Source organism: Budorcas taxicolor, chromosome 7, assembly GCF_023091745.1.
Source record: "Budorcas taxicolor isolate Tak-1 chromosome 7, Takin1.1, whole genome shotgun sequence".
In the NCBI taxonomy this organism is placed as follows: domain Eukaryota; kingdom Metazoa; phylum Chordata; class Mammalia; order Artiodactyla; family Bovidae; genus Budorcas; species Budorcas taxicolor.
In genome coordinates, this window is record NC_068916.1 from 30,550,425 (window position 1) to 30,573,827 (window position 23,403).

Genomic DNA, 23,403 nt, shown 5'->3' on the forward strand with positions numbered 1-23,403 from the left:
CCAATTTTCTGTTTATCAAGTGGCAAATTTATCTTAGGCTAAATTTGGTGGAAAAGACATGGCAAAAAATATCCCTTACTTATAAAGGAGGAAAAGATGCTTACGTGGGCAGGAAGTTAGAAGAATCTTTCAGCATTGAGGTCATCACCATATTAAGTGGGAGTTTGGGATCAGTTGGCAAAGCCACTAGACTGGCAGAGACCACTGTCACTGTCACAGAAACTCTGACTACATGACTGCAGGGCAGAGAGAAGGCTTCCCATACTCTCATGGGAGCTCACGGGCACTGGCTAGGTACACTGTATAAAACTTATGAAGTGAGACGAAAGGCAGAACTGGTTTTTCTCATGGAAAACAATATTAGAAATGAACAGGTGAGTTCCTTATCATGTTGAAAGAGTATAACCAAATGTTTCAACTTGAGTAAATGGAACAGCCTGCTCATCAGTGTAGCCAGTGTGTTACTGTCTTGCAGATTTCCAGTTAGCACCACTACATAATTCTTTCCACCCTTCCCAAGGGCACATGTTTTTGTCAAATGTCTCCATCACTTAGGATAAGAAACTATAAAAGTTCAACACATTCCAATCCACCAGAGAAAGCATTTTCCATCAGAAACAGCAACACAGTTGCACAGATTACTTACTACTTTTATGACAAGGGGCCAACAAGAAATGGGGGGAAATGTGAATGACTTCAGATTGGACAATGGAGGTCAGAATTAGCCAGACTCCATGAAAGATTGAGACATATATATAAAACACAATTAGTGAGGCCCTGTTTCACTCCATTTTAAATGTGGCAGAATGGGTGCTAAGGGATGGGGAAAGTGAAATGAAAAGGGAAGGAAGATTTCTTAGAACAAAGTACATGACGACAGATTAAACCAAACCACAGATATCCTTGCCTATCAGTGACCAGTTCAGTTATGTGTCTTGTATTTTTGTTAGAGGAAGACAACAGGAAGGCTAAAAAGACAAGAAATTCCTTAAAAGGGTGTGTCCTGATATCACGTGACCAAGAAACCTACAAAGACTGCTGCTGGTGTGTGCTCTAGGCTGTTCAGATTTACATTGGTCATCAAGGTAGACTCAGTCTCTCCAATGTCGCTGGGAGCTAAAGGCCTATAAGCGAGAGCTGTCAGTTCTTCCTGATGTTGGATCATTGCGCGGAAATAGGACCCAATCTCATTGAGCACCGTTGCTGAACTGCCCAAGGCTAGCTGAAGTGACACTCACTCTCCTAGCACTCAATCAAAGGTCAGTGAAACTGTGCACATACTCCTTTCTCTCTCAGTGGATCAATGCTGAAGGAAGAATATTATCAAGGGCCAGAGGGGATGAGACGGTAACTCTTCTTGATAAAATTAGCTGTTCCAGGGCAGTCTGTTTGAACCATAACCCTCTGCATGGCTCCTCCTCTCAAGGTTTCCTTGTCTGGGCTATTTTCACCTATTTTTGCAGAAACGCTCCCCCACACTCAGGAGGGCATCCCAGGCTTCCCCTTGGAGGTACAAGGAAGAAAGATGAAGATGCCTACAACGGTCGTGACAGTGGGGCTTGGCATTACTTTTGCCACAAATTCAATGCTTTCATAGACACAACAAAAAAATTACTGGAAGCTTAATATCTTATATTCAGCCTCTCACTGAAGTACTTTATTTTCGTGGTTTTTTTTTTTTTTTTAAACGCTAAAATGTTACTGAAAACATGAAAACAAAATTTTCTCAACTAGCTGCTTTGGAACAATAATATACTGTATTATGAAGCTCCATACATTTTAAATGTTTCTGAAATCCTGACAGGACACGGTAAGTCCCCATTTTTCTTTTCCACTTGAATTTTAAATTTTAAACCATCTTCTTCCACTTTCAGGCTCTTCTGCATCAAGACCAGCTGCTGGATAGAAGGAGCCATGAGAAAAGTGCATGAGAAGTAAGCATGGAAAACACAGACATGGAGTGCCTGTGGGGCTGAAGATGGCCCGGACTCAGCAAAGGCTTCAGCAACTGCATCCGTAGTCCCCGCTGGGCAGCCCGAGGCAGAGGCCAGGCCAAATTACAACAGCAGGAAGAAGGGTTGTACAATGGGTCCCCTTGAATTCATGCTACTAAAAAAGGTGCAATGAGAAACAAGTCCCTGTGCATTCTCAGTCACAACTGTGGGCAGAAGAGCCCATCCGATTCCTCCCTTTGGTATTAAATAACAGTTGTTTTGTTTTGTTTTGTTTTTTTAAAAAAAAAAGCTTTTTAGAAACAAAGCAAATACATGGTGGGCCTGGAAATGTAAGCCATCCCAGGTTGGTTGTCCACTGAAATGAGTCTCATCCCTAGTCATAAATAAATAATCTCTCTCCTGGTCTGACTTCCACGCCAGGATCAATATCTCTTAACATCTTACTTATTTTATTACTGCTTTTGGTTTTCTGGGACTGATTGAAAGTTGCTTCGAGGAAATCTTTGGTTTTGCTTAAGTGTCCGTGACATTTAATCATGACTTTCCTTGCAGTTTAATTCCAACCAGTCAATCAGTTAATCCACTTCGATTGATTCTGGGCTCTCGGTTATTGGCTTGCACTCATTGGGCATCCGCTGGTGTCGGCTCAGCTGGGTGGCCTGCGTGAAGCTCCTCTCACACCTCTCACACCTGGAGGAGGCAAGAGAGAAAATTGAGACCAGGGAGCGGGGCCTGCAGGGTGATGGGCTTCCTCTCATCCTGCCTAATCAGAACAGACACTCCAAAGTGGCTTCAGATTTTACCGGCTCAAGAGGTTTAATTGGTGGCTCCTTCCAAGGCCCGGACGCCTGTGATGGGACAAAGCCCGGCTGATGCAGAACAGAGGGATCTGTCAATAGGCAGGGGGAAGGTGATTTCTCCAGAGGGCCCTGTCCTGCTGCAGCTCTGATCACTGTCAGTTCAAATAGATAAAGAACAAAAAGAGATTTTTAGGAGTGAGCCATCAAAGCAGCAGCTTGTCTGCAGTTTTCTGCTCCGTAACCCCAAAGAGAAATGGATGACAAATAGAATTTCACCTGCTGCTAATTTGAAATCGGGAATTCTACTCCCCTCAACACAGCGGCCAGAGAGCCATCAGCCCTGAATCTGGAAACTGGAGGAAGCAATGCATTAGTCTGTGGTGAGTGTGGGAGGTGGGTATGAATGGCCGCTTTCGAGCCAAAGCTAGAGTATTGCACCTCAACCAAAGTTAGGGTTAAAAATGTTTGCAGAGGGATGGGAAAAACTCAAAATCAATCAATGTTTGTGTGTTTCAGGTTCACCTCTCTACCAGACACAGCAGAAAGAATGTACATGCGGGCCATACTTAAGAGTCGGTGTGTCCATTAAGGACAAAATTGGCATCATGTTTCAAGAATATCTTGCCTCCTTAACTTAAAAAATAAAATAGCTAATCTAGAGACCTTGGGCCTAACACATCTTCCATGCAACACATACCAACTAGCTTGATGGCTACACAATCTTCAGAACACACACACACACACGCACCCAATGGTGTCCTCTGGTTTTTCTATGGCGGTGGTTGTTCCTGGCTGGTTACCGATGATTGTGTGTGTATACACATGCGTGCACATGCATGCACTGCAGAAGCAAGCTCTGCACAGACAGTGGCTTCCCTGTCCCTCAGGCTGCTGGTCTGGGCTACCTGGAGCATTGGTCAAGCACCCACTAGGGCACAGCAGCCACCTTGGCTCTCCCCCTAATGTCCTCTCCTCAAACCTTTGAGGGAAAAGATACTGAGGAGAGCTGCAGACACGTGTCTTCTTTTAAATGAGGCAATTCTGGTCTCAGGTTCTTACACTGGTGGGGCTGAGGGGAGCCCTCAGCAGAAAGTCCACATTGCGTCTCATATGCTGTGAGCCCCATTATCCAGTCGGAGGGTCTCTCATTTTCCTTTTGAGTAAAGTACACAAAGTGCTTTGCTAGGAAGACAATTACCTATAAAAATAAAGCACCTCTATCCATATTAGGGAGTCCCACCTATTTTTTTTAACGTTGGGAGGCTGGAGCTTGACCATCACACTTGGATTTTTCAGGGCTCCTGTGCCAGCTGGATGTGTCAGGATGAGGAAGTTGTGTTTCTTTGATTGTCTTTCAGAGAATATTCTTAGCAGCCTGTTCCACTGTTAAAAACTGCACTGTGATCTTGACAAATGTATAATGTCAGCTTTAATGTATCAGACCTATCAGCTCAATGAAAATAACTCAGAAGTATTGATCAGCTAATGATTTTTGGTGTATTCATTAACGTCCATGGGCAGCTTATCCCCTCTCCAGAGCTCCTGAAGTGCTGATGACATGCCAGCGAGCTGCTGATTGTTTATTAGAAAACTGATTAGTTACTGGATTGGTGTGTCAAAATATACTACCTTTCACTGCCTGATAAACTTTCAAATTATTATATTTCTTCTTTTTAAAAATTTTTAAGATTTAGAACCAATTTCAAAGAGAGCTGAAGAGTTGGAACAATTATAAGGAATGACCAGTCACGTAGGTTGTGCTTTCGTACCTCTGATCTTGTGTATCAGAATATAAACAGTTCAGAAGTGGGAAGCGTAGTGCTTCATATATGGCAAGGGTGCATGTCTATATATAAGCATCAGACAGTATGAGGTGGGTTGACACTTTTCTCATGTGTTTGCCTAAATGCCTCCCAGATATTTACACTCATGGAACCATTTGTTGTTGTCATAGTCGGGAGAGTTACTAAATCTATAAGGCTCCTGAGATCATCACTGAAAAATCTTCTCTAGGGCCATCTGCTCACCAAGTGTGAGTGAAAATATATGCAGATATGTAGACAGTTACCTTAACTTAGATCCTTTACCTAGGAATTTCCCCTTCTGGAAAAAAGTAGGCTATCAGAATTAATACTTATGTGTGTTGGTAATTATAAGAATACCATTTATATAATTAAGGAAGTAAAGGAAGCTTGATAGAAAACCATTTTTAATAAAGAGCCTTGGTTTTATGTTCATCATCTTTAATTTTAGAAACAAATCGCTTCACAAATCATTTTCATAGACAACAGAACTCATCAGAAGGACAGACTCAAAGTAAATACTTAGATTCTGGCAGGTCAGAGCTGGACTTCAGCTGGACTGGGATTGAACTAATCCTGAATTACAATCCCAGACAAGTGCCTGGGCAAGGGAACCTTCAAGCTTGGATTTCATGCTACTCAGCAGGAAAAAAAAAAAAAGAAAGAAGGAAAGACATGGGTAATGATCCAGGAGCAAAAGACCTGCTCGGGCACAGGGTCCTCCTCACGGTGCTGATGTCACAGCCTTGAAGGCAATGTCGCAGGAACAGCGAAGAGAAAGTTGTCCAAATATTTCAGCAGAGAGCAAGTCCCCAGCTTTGCACCAATGTGGGCATCTTATATAACACTTGAGCTCCTTTTAGATTTGAGATCATTCTTTACTTAGCATGATAGCTGACTGGCTTATAGGTTCAGAGGGAGCTTAACAATTGCCATCTGAAACTGACAGAAGTGTAAAATGATGTCAAGTCCTGTCACACAGAAAACATGCAGGAAGCTTTCTCTCTGGTCCTCTATGGCCTGTCGCTGAATACTTCCTGAATTAAATCAGATTGCCTCATACTTAGGATGCAATGCACACTGATTGCATATTATGCATATTTACTGATGTGCTTTTTTGATTTGCTTTGATTTTGCCTAGATCTTGTTAAAATATAAGATGCTTTTTGGAATATCCTTTGATTATCTTCTATACTAAGTCAAACTGTCTTAAGGCAAAAATGTAGTGATGAGCATTTCCCCTGCTTCTAACGATGAGGAGGAAAAGAAATTCTATGGAAACTCCTGGTCTTCCCAGGCCCAGAAGCCAGGCATCAAGCAGCTCACATGGATTCCAGGCAGAGCAGCCTCCCTGAAATCTTGAGAGTTTATGTTTAATAACAGAGAAGGAGAAGGAGATCTTACTGTAAAGAGTAAGTTTGAGACTGACAACTTCCTTCCTTCCCTCCTCTTTTTGATAAAGCGCTTGGCAATTGCTGTGAGATGAAATGAAGTCTTATGTTCGTCCCTTGTTCTCCACAACTTCCAGTCTCACAGTACAAACTGAAAGTATATGATCCTTTGAAATGTGCTTTTCCTATGATCTCCTTCACCTCACACATTCGGAGTCCACAGCCCAGGTTAGCTGTTGACAAGCTCAAGGTCTACCTAGAGCATGGGGGTAGGGGGGAGAGGGAGTTTTTCATTGGGATTTCAGCCAGTCACACCATGAGACAAAGCCTGGAATGAAACTCTCTTCTCAATACCAGATCTTCTCCGGACTGCTTATACGGCACCAATCTTGATCTGTCTTGAAAAACCACTTTTCAGCGGAAGATTTTAGAAGCTATAAAGGGCTTTCCCCTGCTGGGGCCTGGCCCCCCGAGAATCTTGCAAAGGCCTCCCAGGCCCTGGGGTGGGTGGGACAGTTTGGGGACTGAATCCTTTGGGGCATCTATTTGGAAGCTGCCCAAAGTGTACAGTTTAGGGTTGTGCTTCTTTACAAGATTCTTTTCCTTCTTTGCAAAATTGTTTAAGTCAATACCCATTAGTTGAAGTAGTAAAATTAACTATTGTGGCAAAACCCATTTTACTGACTAATCTGCAACAAATTTTTTTTTGAATGTTTGTTTTATAGGCTTGTAAAAGGATATCTTCAAAATATTTACAAATGTCCATGGGATGGATATCCATGAGCTATGATTGGAAGATTCCCAAAATTCCCCTGGGATAGTTCAATCCTGAATGATCCGGTTGTATACACTGAAGGATTTAAGTCTCCATTTCCTAGAAGACGTTTATATCTTGCACTTACAAAGTAAGTGTTCACTCAGGTCTCCCCTGGCAACATATATTTGATAAATTTTTTAAAACCCCGCAGCATGTGGCTATCTTAATACAAGAAGAAGCAGGAGAAACTAAACCATGCACGAAGAATCTAATCCAACCAACTCTCACGTCTCTTTGTTTTTCCAGGTGAAATTAGGTTACGGTCCCTAAGAATACTTTGAGAAAAAAAAAACACACACAAATACTAAAGTCCTGGAACTACTAATCTGATGAATTAAAATTAAGTTAAAATGGCACCTTTATCGGAAACATGACAAAAACGGGATGTTAGAGGAAAAAAATTGAGTGGAGTCAACGAGGTTACACTTAAGTAACACCTTAACATTAACAGAAATCTATTTCCCATTCTGACCCCGAAGCCTCTTCAATTAATTACTAAAATCTATTTACACAGCAACAAGATAAAAATCAATCTGATGCCTGGCACTGCCTCTGTCTGGCTGCCTTCTCTGTTATAAGGGGCCACGAGGATCCTTGGCCCTCTCGCATCTCTGCTTTTGAAGAGCTCTCTTGCTCACAGGCACAGGGAGTATGCCACTGGCATCTCCCACATCCAGAGCAGTGGTGAAGCCAGAGATTGTGAAGCCCCTGGGGACCTGGGGCAATGACAAAGCCCACTGTGCAGGACACAGACATCTGCCCTAGGGAATTCCAGGGCTGTGCTAACCCACTTGGTCCTCACAGTGGACTAGAAAGAAAGGGGCTGCTCGGGGCTATGGCAGCCCCAGAGGACACGGCCTGCCTGGTGTGGTGCAGGCTGGATTTTTAGACCTCATCCAGTCCCCTCACCAGACGTCTTATGCAACAAACAAGCTCCACCCACAACACAGACAAAAATGAAAACTTGCAATTATTAATATCGTAAATTAAACCACAATGGAAAATAGTTAAGAATAATGAATAAAGGTTACTAGTTGGTGAGGAAGTGGGTGAAGATGAGTGTTTATGACCTTTCCCTCAGCTGCAGACACTGAGGCATGCAGGATGCAGACCAGCAGGACTCTGCCACTGTGAGCCAAGCCCCGCCTCCGGCTGAGCACCATGGCAACCGCATGCTCCACCCGACAGGTCCGGAGGGAAAAGCATGGGGACTGAGACTCTGCGGAGACTCCTCGCCTGAGACCAGCAAGGGGATTCGCCTCCTACTGCCTGAATCATTTCCTTTCTTACTTGATCTTATCCTATAGAAGCAAGGAGATCAAACCAGTCAATCCTAAAGGAAATCAACCCTGAATATTCACTGGAAGGACTGATGCTGAAGCCCCAATACTTTCACCATCTGATGCAAAGAGCTGACTCACTGGAAAAGACCCTGATGCTGGGAAAGACTGAAGGCAAGAGGAAAAGGGGACGACAGAGGATGATAGAGGATGAGATGGTTGGATGGCATCACTGATTCAATGAACATGAGTTTGAGGAAACTCCAGGAGATAGTGAAAGACAGGGAAGCCTGGCTTTCTGCAGTCCATGGGGTCACAAAGAGTCAGACACAACTGAGTGACTCAACTGAACTGAACAGAAGGTAAACAGACTATACATCCATGCCCTTTTCATGCTCTTTCTTAATCAAGTAAAGTCATCATGGCAAATGAGCAAAGAGAGATATAAGAGGGCTGAACAAAGAAGAGCCTATCACACAGACAGTAAAACCTGTTCTGAGATGACCAATTGTTCACACAAGCTGGTTCACACTCCCAAGCCTTTCCATATCCCACATGGGCTTCCAGAAAGCCTTCTTCCCTTGTATGTCTGGAAAACTCCTACTCAGCATTCAAAACATATCTTAAACCTCATCTCCTCCAGAGAGCATCAATTACTCCACTTCCATGCTACCTGAAACACTGTATACACATGCCTTGCTGTTTTGCAATTTTGCGCCTTCCACCCTATGTGGTAATACTTGCATATTAATTGGGCTTCCCCTAAAACTATGAATCTTCAAAGATTAGGGGGCTGAGTCTCATTCACCTTTTTATCTCTTATGCCTAGCAGTGTGCCTAGTACAAAAGAAGGTGCTCAATAAATATTTGCTGCATGAATGAACACACACATACATGAATGAATGAGTGAGAGAATGAAAAGGCCATCTTATAGGATTCAGACGTCTGCTGTTTTCATGATTGTGCTATATCTAGAAACATCGTTTCTTGCTCAGGTGCCCTTGCCTTGGCCAAAGCCCTTGTCTACCTCTTTCCACATTCCTTGAATCCTCAAGAACTCAAACATGTCCTGTGTTTGGTTTTGTTTTTCTTTCTTTCATTTCCACGGTAAGTCTGAAATCCAAAAGGGCACATTGAAAAGCTACCAGTTGGCTGCTGTAATAGATTCAAACCTGCTTACATATAAAAGAGGAGGAAATCATTCATCAGAATTTTAAAGGGTTCAAATTTCCCAAGAGACAGTTATTCAGCTGTTCTCAACTATGGCCACCTTGCAGATGGCCACAGATGGCACTCTGCGAGGCTCCCAGTTCAAATTCCAGAGGCACAGACCCTGAGAAACTAGAAAGAATCTCTAAATTACTCATTCCTACTTCCTGATTTTACTTATGAGAAAACGGATCACAAAGAATGTCTCACGTTCAAGGCTGCACAGCTCAAGCCAGGCTCAGTGTATAAATATTCTGAATTCATTTTCCCAGCATCAGCTGCTACACAAGCAGGTAATTCTGCAATCTGGACGTTGACTTTGCACCCAGCCTTCTCCAGCAGCTGGCTGAGCTGGGCACTGCTGCCCACCTTGTCTGCCGGCTCTCAGGAAAGGTGAGGAGAAAGGAAGGAGGCAGCACGAGCCACTACTTACTTGAAGGGCTTTTCTCCAGTGTGGGTTCGGATGTGGTTGTTGAGAGTAGTGGCCCCAGCAAAGGCACGACCACAGTAGCCGCATTTGAAAGGCCGGTCACTGGAGTGAGTGACCACGTGGTTCCTCAGTTCTGAAGGCTGGGAAAAGGACTGGGAGCAGTGGCCGCATTGGTAAGGTCTGCAACAAATGAAGACACTACCTGGTCATTATATTCTACAGTAGAAGTTAGCATCACGAGGCTAGGGCCAAAATGTTTTGGTAACATTCAGTTTTTGTAACAAAGCATAGAGCTGGGGCCACTGGGTTCTCATTACTATACTTGTTGCCACAGAAACAAAATTCACAAAGCTGATGAGACACATTCAATACCCCACGAATATTCCTTTCCAATATTAACTGCACCATTTCCACAACTTCTATTTCCTATTTTGATCCCCACCCCCAGGCAAATATCAGAGCTTTGAGAGTACAGACTTGATGAAGGAGAATGGTATAAGAGAAAATATGTAATTGTCTCTCATAATTCTGTGGCACTTAAACCTTACAAAGTGCATTAAAATCAATTATCTGGTTTAATCTTTACGATAATCCTCAGGGAAAGCAGTTATTATTATCTCTGTCAGTTCAGAAAATAGAGGATAAACTGTCCTCAAAGGAAATAAGCTCTTGATGCCAAGGTCACTCAAGAGTGATTGGACTTTATTCTAAGTCCCAGGCAAACAGGCAGGCAAGTTGGCAAGCTGCATATGTGTTTTAAAAGATACTAGGTGGTCCTGGGCTCTGTCTACAGCACATCCCCAACGTGCGGCTATCTGGTAGCGCACAGATCAACATGGTCATGCACTCAGATTTGCTTCTTTGAAAAAGACATCCTGACTTCAATTTACTCTCTCCCCACCCCCAACCCTGACTTATATTTATCCACTGGGTCTTCTTCTGAAACTTCAGCTCCCCAGTTTAATCTGGTAGCAAGCGATGATTTATAGCAGCCCAGAAATGACAGGATATCACTATGTTTGCAGGAGGAAGACTGGGATGCAAAAGCAAATGGAAGGAAGTTGTGACAAATACCTGATAATTAGCAAGATTATCGGAGCACGTTCTTTTCAGCTCCTGAGAAGGAAATCAATTTTTGGTTTTCATAAAATAGATTAAAATTCTGTCTTCTCTACAGAAGTTCTTCTGCTTACTTAAGCAGAATCAGGTGAGTGATATAAAACCTGGGGAGTTTTCCCTATTCGAGACTATTTCATATCATTCCTTGACAGGGCTCTAATTTGTTTATCAAAAGTTTTGTTAAGAAAATTAATAATCTGTCATGAGTGATATCAAGAGAGCTCAGGAAGCCCTGGCTTGTGGCTCAAACGTTTCTGGCTGTGTTTAGAAAGCCAGTGACTAAAACAGACTTAATTGCTCTACCTTCAGCAAATGCATACGTTTCAATGACTAGAAACCAAAATGTAGGGCCAGGAGACAACGGCGACCGAGCATGTACAACAATTCAATTAAGTGCAAAATAAAGTGTACCCTCTCATTTGTCAAGTGAAGTGCTTAATTGTGGCTACTTGCCTCACTGAACACAAATACTATTATTTTACCAGGCTTCAGCACACTGAGCACTGATTGTAGAATTTTTTAGCTTGATTAATAGTCCAGCATTGGTCAATAACTCAATACTATACAATTTTAATTACTTACATTTAGAAATCTATCTGCTTTCAAACAAGTTTCAAAGAAATATATAAGAGTCCTTGGAAAGGAGTTTATCAAACTTGACAAATTGCACGTGCATTTTACTACAATGATAAAACAAAGCTTTGAAGTCATTAAAATTATATGTAGATGAGAATGTCCTTTTGCCAAATCTATTCTTTGTAGTAACCATTAACCTTAGAGGGGTCCTCCAGAAATCATTCTCTTGGGGTGAATTTTTTTAATGTTACTGAAGATCACAAACAAAATAATGTATTAATATATGCTATATCCACTGACAATTGATTTTTCTAATAGTGAAGGACCATTAACATTTATTAGCCTCTGGTTATCTATTTTTAATAGCTATCACAATAAAAAATAAGCCACTAAATAAAACCAATTAATCTTTTCTTCTTTTTTTCTAATTCTGCTGTCAAAAGTTGGAGTGATTTATCTCCCGTAGTCAGAAGTCATTCCAGCCTTCTTATGCTAATAATCAAGGTGGCAAAGATTTACACACCAAAGAGAAGAAGTGACCACAGAGGGGTTTTTGCTGAATTCTTATATCAAGGTAACAACAATGAAAGGCAAACTGGATTCTAAAACATCACCTTGTCCAGTACTAGCCTGAGAGAGGTTTGCTAGGTATCCCGTGACCTATGGCACAGCTTTTAAAATTCTGCACAATTCAGCTAAATGAACGGAATGGCCTCAAATGAGGGAAATGGAGATGAGTCCTGCTTCAGCTTCTGAACCTAATCAGCTGTGGGACTTGACAAGTCACCCAACTTCCCTGTCTCCTCATCGCTCTGGTGAGCAGGATGGACTGAACTAGCTGCCCTCTCACATCCCATCCTGTTCTGCTCCTGCTTTTAGATAATCAACAAACATGTGCCACCTAAGGATCTCGCCAAGACACAGCCTCACGGGAGACAGCATCAACCATCAACCTCCACCCTCCACTGCCTGTACCAGCCAGCGCCTTGTAGCCAGTCTTCCACAGTTCTGTCTCTAGTCCCACTAATTAAAATATAGACTATTTAAAGTAACTTGGTAAACCGTTGAGACTTCCAAGCAACAAGAAAATCTAGAACTGAAATACAGGAACAAACTTTACTTTAGCTGATCCCAAAAAACAAAGTGATATCCCTTTAATTCTGGTACCCTGAAGAGTAAGATTTTAGACCATATTGTCACATTCACCTTTGCAGATACTTATTTTATGTAGAATTCAGTACCAAAATGTGTACTCTATTTGCCATTATAATAACAGAGCCTCTCTCTCAGCCTCGAAATATATGGAAAGTGAGCCCTTAGGAAATACAGACAAGATCCTTCTTTCTCTGGATTTTCAATATTTCTCAAGAATGAATAAAAGGAAATGATCAAAAAGTAAATTTAACATTGACTGCATCCCAGTGTTGACCTAAGCACACAGGAATCCATTTAAGACAGAATGAAATCTTCATGCCCAAGAGCAGGGCTCAGAAAACATCATGGCTACGACAGAATCTCAGATGTCACAACTTTTTTCGAAACAACTGACTCAGGATTCAAGTCTCTGTATGTATGTTTTTATTAGCACACCCTGACTCCTCACCTCTCTGTTTACATCTAAACGGCTTTGAGGGCACAGAATCACTTGCCGTTTCTCAGCTTTTTATTCTGATGACTAACATTCCCATTAACTTGTCAAGGGTCTGGTTAAAGGGGCAGTACAGGGATGGAAGAGTGGGAGATGCAAACTCTTGGGTGTAAGATAGCGTTAAGGATGTATTGCACAAGGGGAATACACTCAATATTGTGTTGTAACTATAAATGGAAAGTAACCTTTAAAAATTGTACTTTTTTAAAAAAGACTCATAAAATAGAGGGTGGGGTTTGAAAAGTTCTACAAATAATAAAAGAATTTTTTAAAAGTGAAAAAAATGAAACTATCAACAGCAACAAAAAAGTAAGTCTTAATTTATCAAACTCTTGGATACGATCAATTTCAGTTCTCAAATTCTGCATCCCTTTGATGCAGAAGCAGCACAGGAAGTCTGGCATCGTTGTGTGCTGTGTTCAGCTTCACTCCTTGCAGGACTGCAGGTCACTGGGCAACTAAATGAGACTCTCCTTTCTAAAGCACTTTGATTCTCTCCAAGTTGTCATACACATATATCATTTTATTTTTCTCCAAACAAATGCAACGCGCATTCCTCACAGAGTGATAACATCTAGTGACCAGAAAAAGCTTTTGGCTGTTTTTTTGTTTTTTTTTTAAACACTACTTGAGATACCTAGCAGTGCTGTCCCACGATGGAAACGTTCTGTATCTACACTATCCAACAGGGGAACCACTAGACACACACAGTCACTGAACACTGGAAATATGGCTAGGGAGACTAAGAAACCAAAATACTATTTTACTTAACTTGGATTAATTTAAATAACCTTGTGTGGCTTGTTCCAACACAGAAACATCAAGTTTCAAGAAAAACTAGGAGGTGCTCTGTCCTCAACAATGAAATATCTAAAAAAAAACAGACAAAGCCTGGGTCGGTTTAGTTAGCATGTATCAATGCCGGTAAATTTCTAAGTAGAAAGAAAGCAGAAGGACGGTTTTGTGCATCCCCTGGCATTCTCTGCAACTGGTGGCTCCTCTGCCAAAGATGACGAGTAAAATGTGCAATTCATTTACTCTGCGTCTGTAATTGGTTTGGTGTACACATAGGAAAAGGATGAAACATTTAACAAAATTAAGTGTGGTTTGGTTTAAAATATTATTAATCCTTCCTTGATTTTTCTTTCATGGCATGAAAGCCTCCAGGACAAAAGCTGTTCAGCTGGGCCCATGTTTCCTCCTTGCTCCCCGTCAGTCAAGCCCAAGAACCCATCCCCAGAGACTTCAAACAGGGCGCCATTGAGGTCACTGCAGGCTGTACTGAGTGAGAAAAGAACTAAGCTCTATGTAAGGAGAAAAAGATTTCAGGAGACTGGCAGAAGTACAGAGCCAAGACACTCGGAGAACATGGAAAGCTAGAGAGAAGATAACCTTCACACGTAGAGGAAGGGGAAACAATGGAACAGAAACACTGATGCATTCCAAAGCAACTATTATGGTGATGGATTATCTTCAGGTTCCTCCCATCAAACAGCTCTTTCTAGAGTTATCTTCCCCTCTGGTACTTTAGCATACAATTATATAAACAAGGACGCTTTAAACACAAATGTGAGCGGCTGACAGTGTGTCCAGGAGGGTAAAGGCAAGCTTTCCCCACGTGGTACAATCAAGAAGGAAAGGAAAATGATGCAAAATAAAGATAAGCACTGTAAAGACATTCTGCAGAGAATAAAATAGAACATATTCATCAGAAAATAACCCACTGTGATTGAAGGCTTTGCTTACACCTTTCTGGAGCCCCACTACCACCACCACTACCCGCAGTGGGACCTTGGAGTTTCTGCAGCAAAAAACAGAAGGGAAAGGGATTTCTAATTCCTGGTTCAAGCACAAATTTGTCAAGCTGCCCTGGCCTGGGTAATAAGCTTATGTGCCTGTGTGTACACTTAGTCTCTCTGTCATGTCTGACTCTTTGCGACCCCATGGACTGCAGCTCGCCAGGTTCCTCTGTCCATGGAATTTCCCAAGCAAGAATACTGGAGTGGGTTGCTATTCCCTTCTCCAGGAGATCTTCGCGACCCAGGGATTGCATCACCTGCATTGTTAGGCAGATTCTTTACCACTGCACCACCTGGAATAAACTTATGCTAAAGCATGTTTTTTGAAATCCCTAAATAATATCTAGGTTGATCTAGATTCCTACAGCTTCCTCCCTTTGAATTTACTCATGAAAGAAAAAGTCAGTAGCTGGAGAAAAGGGAAGAAGAGAGTTGGGGGGTGGGTATGTTTAATATTAGGACTTCCTTCGTGGGTCAGACGGTAAAGCGTCTGCCTACTATGCGGGAGACCCGGATTCGATCCCTAGGTCAGGAAGATCCCCTGGAGAAGGAAACGGCAACCCATTCCAGTACTCTTACCTGGAGAATCCCATGGATGGAGGAGCCTGGTGGGCTACAGTCCATGGGGTCGCAAAGAGTCGGACATGACATTAACACAATAAAATTCAGAAATAACAATCCTGTGGCTTCTGGACCCCATTATGGGTGTATTTTTATCTTTAATGCTAATTGCTACTTTGCCAGGTCAAATGAATTTTCCTTCTGTGTTCAATGTAAATAACATGGTAGTGAAAATCAGTAAGGCTGCCAATCCTGGGTATCCTCAGATCTCTTTCCTTTATAACAAGGAATTGACTTACTGATTGTCCCTCACATGAAAAAACTTACAAATAAAGACACACCCAGTCTCTTTGATGAAAGTTCAAATGTCTTGGGTTTCATGGCCCCAATATTCAGTCTGTTGAGTGAAAAATCTTTTGGACCTAAGATTCGAGGACCTGTTTCAAAATTTGGACATGTTTGAAACTAAACTCTAGCTTGTTTACTTTCTGACTTTGTCTTCTGTGTCTCCCTTTCTTGCCTCTAGTTGTAGCAAGATTTTCCTATCAAAATAAAAGCTTTTGCGTTTTTCAAATAGGAGGGAAATGGTTTCTGAATGGCAGGTTCCGAGTTTTTTCACTGTATAGGGCTGAATGGGCACAAACTGCCAAGGACTAAAAGTCAGTTAATGTATGGAGTCAACCACTAAGGAAAATACGTCTATTCAGCAGTTCAAAGTCTCCACATGGATAATAAAAGACTCCAAATCTCACAACTATGCACAAATTGATGCTCCACTTTAGTTCCGTATATTTCTCCTCTTTAGAAATTCACTCATGTGGTTAAGAATTACGGAGAGAACGTTTTCTGCTCCCAAATGTGCTGGTACAGGAAAGCTGGCGAGATTCTGGAACAGCAACCATACAGCTCTTCCAAGCCTATATCCTAAAAGCACATTATGTAACTCGGTGAAACCAGTGGGTCAAGGAGACTGAGCATCTCTATTTCCCTTATCTCCACTAACCAACTCAAATGTGATGGAATAATTCAAGCATCTCCCTGTTATTAGTAAGAAACACTGTATTTTATTACTCTGCCTCTAAAAGGACTACTTTATTGAAGTCATAATTCTTACTTTTAACTTATTCACGAATGATGGTGACCGCCTCTCAAGTCTTCACCAGCAAAGTACAGGGAAAGGAGAAGGAGATGAGGCGATCTACCTGCATATCAAGCACATTACTTCACCACATCTGGGAGGGCCTGGCCAAACCACACCTGGACATCTGCATCAAACAAGCCCAGCGGGGTCTCACACAGGATAGCAGTCTCAAGCCACCCGGATTTTTGCCAGTAACTCTAGATTAGCTTGGAATCAGCAATAACCTAACAGTCTCTCGTGGAAGTGTATTTTGTACACTTTTGTACCCTTTGTAAGTTTTCTAATTTGTCGGGCACTTGTCTGACAGATTACATAGATGCTTTACAAATTCTAACACTATTATTTGACAGAACAGACTTCACAGGAACTTAAACCAGAATACACACATGTTTTTCAAAACGAAACTGAGGTCAGACAAAACAGTCTGTTTTGCTATCTTTTTATTTACCATGATATATTTCATTGTTTCATATGACATTCAGCGTGAAGTCGTCATACTCAAAGCTAAGCTTTCAGTTCCTCCATCCAGAAATTTTCAACTATCATTTCATCTTACCTTGTATATTCAGTTGTGATGATCACAACGAATCTCTGAGGATACACCTAAACTCATGCACACCTAAACTCCGTCAATTTAAAAAGCAAGTTTATAATAACAAATTGTAATGTACTTCTTATATTTAAAAAAAAAAAAACCAAAATGCTTTGCAAACTTTGAACAGATATATCTTGAGGCTATCCATATACTTGCAAGGAAGGCAAATTAAAAAAAAAAAAAATCCTTCTGCAGTAAGAAAAACATTTCCAAAACTTTTGTGTTCCCTTAAAGCCAACACTACAAAGATATGCAGAAGTCTGTTGGTATTTTCACTGGGAGGCTCTCCTATTGAAGGTAAAAGATGATATAGACACAGCTGCCTTAATGGCCTTAATATGAATGTTTCAACATCAATCAGTTACGGCAATGCTTTGAAGCCAAGCAAGTGGTTTCTAGCATGGCACAAAACAAAACATGTATACACATAAAACTGCACATGTACCCAAAAAATGGATCATTATCTGAAATAAAAAGATAAAAAAGATAAATTAAATGAAAATAAATTTTAAAAATAAAAAAAAATCAAAAAAAATCTGCCCCCTCTCCAACATCCTCCCTACCTGCTTGGGTTCCAATACACTGCTGTATCCTGCAGAGCTAAGAGGGGACAGTTGGGTGCATATATTTTAGGGCAAGGAGTGCTGAGTGGCTTAAGGTTCATCAGTGGCTAAATTAACAAAATTAATTCAGGAGTCCTGCTTTCGAGTCTCCTATTCTACTTCCAAAATTTACTTTCTGCCTTTATATTAAAAATATTTTTAGATAGTTTGCATTTAATCAAATTTTCATAGGATGTGAAGGGGAGATAAAACACCGTCCTTTCTTACTGAATTAATTTGATTTTTGTCTTTTGCGCTCCCAGCTATCAAGACTGTCGAATAAACCCGTTTTGATTCATAAATAATAGTTCCATTATGTCTACTGTGCCACTCATCAAAGTACCTGAAATTTTAATTCACTTGTTCAGCTAAATTTCATCTTCAGTTCATGGCCATAAAATTCTTTATTGACAAACTTTCAAACCAACTTTGACTCCGAGGTATCTAGTCAACATTTTTCTTCTGTGTGGATATTAGTTTATTGAATAAGTGGCATCTGTTTTCCTCCACATCACTAGCAGAGTAGGTATTTCCTTTTGACAGCTTTGCAGGATTTATGGGTTTGCATGCTCTGAAGAAAAATAGTACTAAGCAAAAAATTCCAATTCATTACCTCTTAGTACTTAATTAAGTTCATACCCACGGCACACTGGAGGTGAACCCTGAAACGACTGTGACAGCGGCAGAGAGGGCAGCTATATTATCTTTGGAAGACAGAGAGGATTCTAATTATCCTGACCTCATTTCTCCACCTATGATATTCATAAGTTTGCACCTTCTATTTTGCCTCCCTTTAGACCCAGGCAGAGCTCTTTGGGAAGTGACAGAAGATTCCTTTCTGCAGCCCCCGTTCATGCAGCCCTTCTACACAATAAAGCCAAAGAAGCGCCTCACATGACTCTCAACTTTCCAGACCTCTGATTGCAGGATTTTCCCCCAGGTGTGGCTGGAGGAGGCGACAGGAAGGCAAGCAGTGAGTCTCACAAGCACACACACCCTGTGAGCGACGAGAGGTGGAGTTACCTGTCAGGGTTCTGTGTGCACACGTGCATCTGTAGCAGGATCCGCTGCGTAAAAGTCTTAAAGCACTGCCCGCATTTCCAGAGGTGCCAGTCACTGAACTCCGAGTGGAGCTGGCTGGTGGAGGTGGGGCTTGCCAGGACGCGCTGGTTCTTCACGCTGATTTGATTAAATCCAGATTCCAGGGGCCCTGACTTATCCAGGAGGGAGAAGTTCCTGCCGCAGGGAGTCTGGGGGAAGACGACAGAGCGCTGCTGGGGAGCCTGGGAGAGTTTGCTGCTCTTGTTGAAGGGCTGCAGGACGTCCTGTCTGCACATGGCTTCCATGACCGTTGAGGGGACATTTACTGGGAGAACAGCAAAAGTTTGAGATCAGTTTTATTTGCCCTTCAACTAAGCAAAGCACAGGCTTCTAAAAAATTCCTAGAAGTCAAACAACATCTAAAAGAATTCCTGTAAGTCTGTATTTTAAAAATTGGCTTTTCTGGTCTCAGAATAAATGTAAGAGCAGACAGTTTGATTTGAGGGGGAAAGCACAATTATCCAAAATGAACTCATTCAATGTCTATTTATTAAGCAGTGATTATCTGCTCAAGATTTTCATAGATGGTCTTTGCCCTCACATAGTTACTTATGACCTGAGATAAAAGACTCCATAATGAAGTTCCACACTGTAGCCCAGATGTGGGGAGCGTTGAGATGGGAGGCACAGCAGTAGACAGGGAGAGGAAGGAGGGCTCCCCGAGAACAGGGCTTTGAGCAGAGAAGGGAGATTCAGGCCCTCAGGATTTCAGGCCTTCCGTTTGGTCCTGTCAGCACAAAACAGGTTTTCAAGGAAAACTGGCTGAAGGATGAAGGCAACCCTATGAAAGATGCCTGGAGACAGAAGTCTGGCACGCTGGTGGGATGGCGGGGAATCAGGGCGACAGAGCACAGCATGGGTTTTCGGCACGGTGGGAATAAAAGGGCGGCAGGGGGCAGACCTCAGTGGGCCTTTAACGTCCAAATAAATAAATAAACAAAAGACCTTGGGCCTAAGAAACAGGCACTGACTGTTTTTGAGCATAGGAACAGCAAGAAAAAAGAACGAATTAGTGTTCAGGGAGGGCCCGAGAGAGGCACAATGCACAGACAGGCTGCAGTGGATAAAGTAAGAGTGGGAGGCAACAGAGTACGCAGTCATGGAGCTTGAAACTCGGGCTTTGGAATCACAAAGAGCTATGTCCAAATTCTAACTCTGCCTTTCATTAGCGTGGTCACCTAAGGCAAGTTATACAATCTCTCTGTGTCTCTGTTTCCTCATCTGCAAAATGAGGACAGTGGAAATAATAATCGTGACAGTAACAGCAGCATGGCTTAGTGATTCAGATGGCCAATATTTAAACTCCACCATCTACAGCTGTCCCTGGGTATCCAGAAGGGTTTGGTTCCAGAACCCTTGCAGATGCCCAAATCTGCTGATGCTCAAGTCCCTTATATAAAATGGCACAATATTTGCATATAATTTACTCACACCCTGCTGGATACTTTAAGTCACCTCTAGCTTAGTTATAATACCTAAATACCATTTAAGTGCTATGTAAAGAGTTGCCAACATACAGCAAATTCAAGTTTTGCTTTTTGGCACTTTCTAGAATTTTTCTTCCAATATGTTTCATCTGTGGTTGGTTGAATCTGCAGATGGAACCCACGGATACAGAGGGCTGACTGTATTTCTTTTGACTGTGGGCAAGGACAGAACATCTAAATCCACAATTTAGTCCTTGGTAAAATGTAAAATGGTCATCAGAAGGACTGAGTGAGATAGTGCAAGAAGTGTTCATTGGGCTGATGCTGAAGCTGAAGCTCCAATACTTTGGGCCTCTGATGTGAAGGGCTGACTCACTGGAAAAGACCCTGATGCTGAGAAAGATTGAGGGTAGGAGGAAAAGGGGGCAACAGAGGATGAGATGGTTGGATGGCATCGTCGACTCAATGGACAGGAGTTTGAGCAAACTCCGGGAGATGGTGAAGGACACAGAAGCCTAGCATGCTGCAGTCCACGGGTCGCAAAGAGTCGGACATGACTGAGTGACTGAACAGCAACAACAAGGACGCTTTACCTCTGCGTGTTGTAATAACAACAGCTTATCTTGCAGGGCTCTGGACTGGCCCATGCAGTTGGCCTGGCCCGTCCTGTCTTAGGAAGGAGAAATATCAACTTAAAAAAGAGACTTACAGACCAAGGGAGAGTTTGTCTAGTTGACAGTTCTTAACCCTGAATGCATAATAGACTCGCAGGGGAGATTTTTTTTGAAATGCCAGAATCTCTTGGTAGGGCCTGAGCACCTGCATTTTTTTAAGTTCCCCCCAACTACTTCTAATATACAGAGATAAGAATAACTGATCCAGTTCTACCTTCTCTTATAACCAAAAAAAGGAAAAAAAATGCTGAAGGTCTAATAATTTGCTCATGGTCTAATAATTTGCTCACGGTCTAATAAGTGCCCATGGTCACACATCAGGTTAAGGACACAGCTAAGCTGGAAGCTGGAGAAGGCAATGGCAACCCATTCCAGTAACTCTTGCCTGGCAAATCCCATGGATGGAGGAGCCTGGTAGGCTGCAGTCATGCGGTCGCTAGGAGTCAGACACGACTGAGCGACTTCACTTTCACTTTTCACTTTCATGCATTGGAGAACACTCCAGTGTTCTTGCCTGGAGAATCCCAGGGACAGGGGAGCCTGGTGGGCTGCCATCTCTGGGGTCACACAGAGTCGGACATGACTGAAGTGACTTAGCAGCAGCAAGCTGGAAGCTTTAGTTCTCTGATTTCCAGGGTGATTTTTTTTTTCCTGACCACTCTCCAATTCTGTGTCTATTCAATAGCTGTGTTGCAAAAATAAAAAGGACATTTCACAGCTAGTACAGAGTTTTTTTGTGTGTGTATATAAACCCATACATAAACATAAAAGTTATAAATGCACCTATAAACACATGCATATACATATTTATGTCTATATTTCATGTATAAAATTTCTGTTTAATTTCAACTTCTGGGGCAAAAGTGTATCACCAATATGAAATGTGTGTACACATTTTAGACTTTCAAAAAAACCTTTGATTGCACAGAGGCTGTGACTTCTAAACTACATACTGAAAGATAAAGAGAAATGTTTTATGTTTTGGCTCTTTCTTAAAAAACAAAACACCAGTACTGTCAAGAGATTAAGGTAAAACTCCTCTTACTTAGCCCATTTATAACTAATCCGGAAGAGATAAAGCAAAGGGAAACCCGCAAGTCTTCAGGCAACACAGAGCTCTGGTGGGCTGGGAAGGCCAGACTAGCAGGAAGGAAGGCAGGGTGGGGAGACTGTGGAATGAAGATGTCATCAACATGCAAGAGAGCAGAAAAGCCAGCCAGAAGCTCACTGCTGGAAAGAGGAATATGATGTCTCTGGGGGAAATCATACAAATGATACTCTGAGTATAGATGATAAAGGCTGACTTCTCACTTAAGCTCTTGGAAAGTAACTCAATAAACTCATTTTCAAAAATTGTTAGGGTCACATCACCTTTTCTATTAAAGAAAAGAATGTGTGGGCCAATAGATTTTTCTAAGTTTAATAACCAAAGTCAAAATGGTAATAAAGAAAAGTTTATATTAGCTTTTATGATGATTTGGGATAAACAGGGATCTAAATTAACGATAATAAGAGCATTGAGGTAATAAGAGTTGGGATGCTTATTCTCTGTCTTATTTTCTTCTACAGGATCCTCAAAACAAACATGTTTTCAAGATATATTAGCAATGCTTACACTCTATATTCTGCTTTTGGCATCACCTTTTCTTGTACTTGTGAATAAATTCAATTTTACTGAATGAAATGAGCATATAATTTAGATAGAGAAAAAAGTAAAGCTAGGAATGGATAATTTTCACAAAACAACTGTATTAGCTCTCGAAGTTGTTCTGCAGAGTGCCTGCACATGCCCACAGACCCTAGAGGTCTAGATACCCTTAAAGGTCTAGTACTTTAAGCAGGACTTAAAAGACACAGAAGATCATTCTTTCTGAATACCACTTTGATTGGTCCAATAAACAAAAGTATTAATGAAAAACAGGGAATTATAAGAGGACAAGAAATGAATCAGAAAAGACTATGCTATCCCAAGCCAAGACATTGTAGACAACTGCAAAATGCCCAGAGACAACTAAGGAAATTCCTCAAAAGGATAAAGGGGTTTCTCCATGAAGACATGGTGAGCAAAGAAGACTTTGTCTTCAGTCTGTAAGACAAAGATTGAGGGGGAGAGGGCAAACTCTGGAAGCTCTAAAGGATATACTCAGGAAAGAATGTGAACTCACCAAATCCTGCAAAATTAAAATTCTGAGAGAGAGCAATATAGGATCTGTTTTACAAAGTCCTATTTTACACCCTCAGTCATTCATTCAGCCCACGAGTGCTTACAAAGCATTGGTGACAAGCCAGACACTGCAAGTGCTGCAGATATAGAGGAACAAGACAGGAATAGCCTGACTCTCAGACCATTTAAAACTCTCGTGAGAGACAGAGACACACAAAAGTCTTCACAGGTAATTATTTACTTGGTTTCATCAAATTTAAAGTTCCATGAATTGCAAGCTGCACCATTAAGTCACTGTGTGTTGTAAGACCA

At 41.7% G+C, this 23,403-nt stretch overlaps 1 protein-coding gene across 1 annotated transcript in view; it reads right to left on the minus strand.

The window, feature by feature from the left end:
- Nucleotides 1–2,530: 2,530 nt before the first annotated feature.
- PRDM6 (PR/SET domain 6) overlaps nucleotides 2,531–23,403 on the minus strand; it is a 109,374-nt gene continuing 88,501 nt past the window's right edge. Inside the window, exons 5-7 of the mRNA XM_052644221.1 lie at nucleotides 18,749–19,091; nucleotides 9,688–9,864; nucleotides 2,531–2,645 (exon numbers count right to left, since the gene is read on the minus strand). Coding sequence (XP_052500181.1) covers nucleotides 2,531–2,645; nucleotides 9,688–9,864; nucleotides 18,749–19,091 — 635 coding nt within the window. The remainder of the gene's footprint in view (nucleotides 2,646–9,687; nucleotides 9,865–18,748; nucleotides 19,092–23,403) is intronic.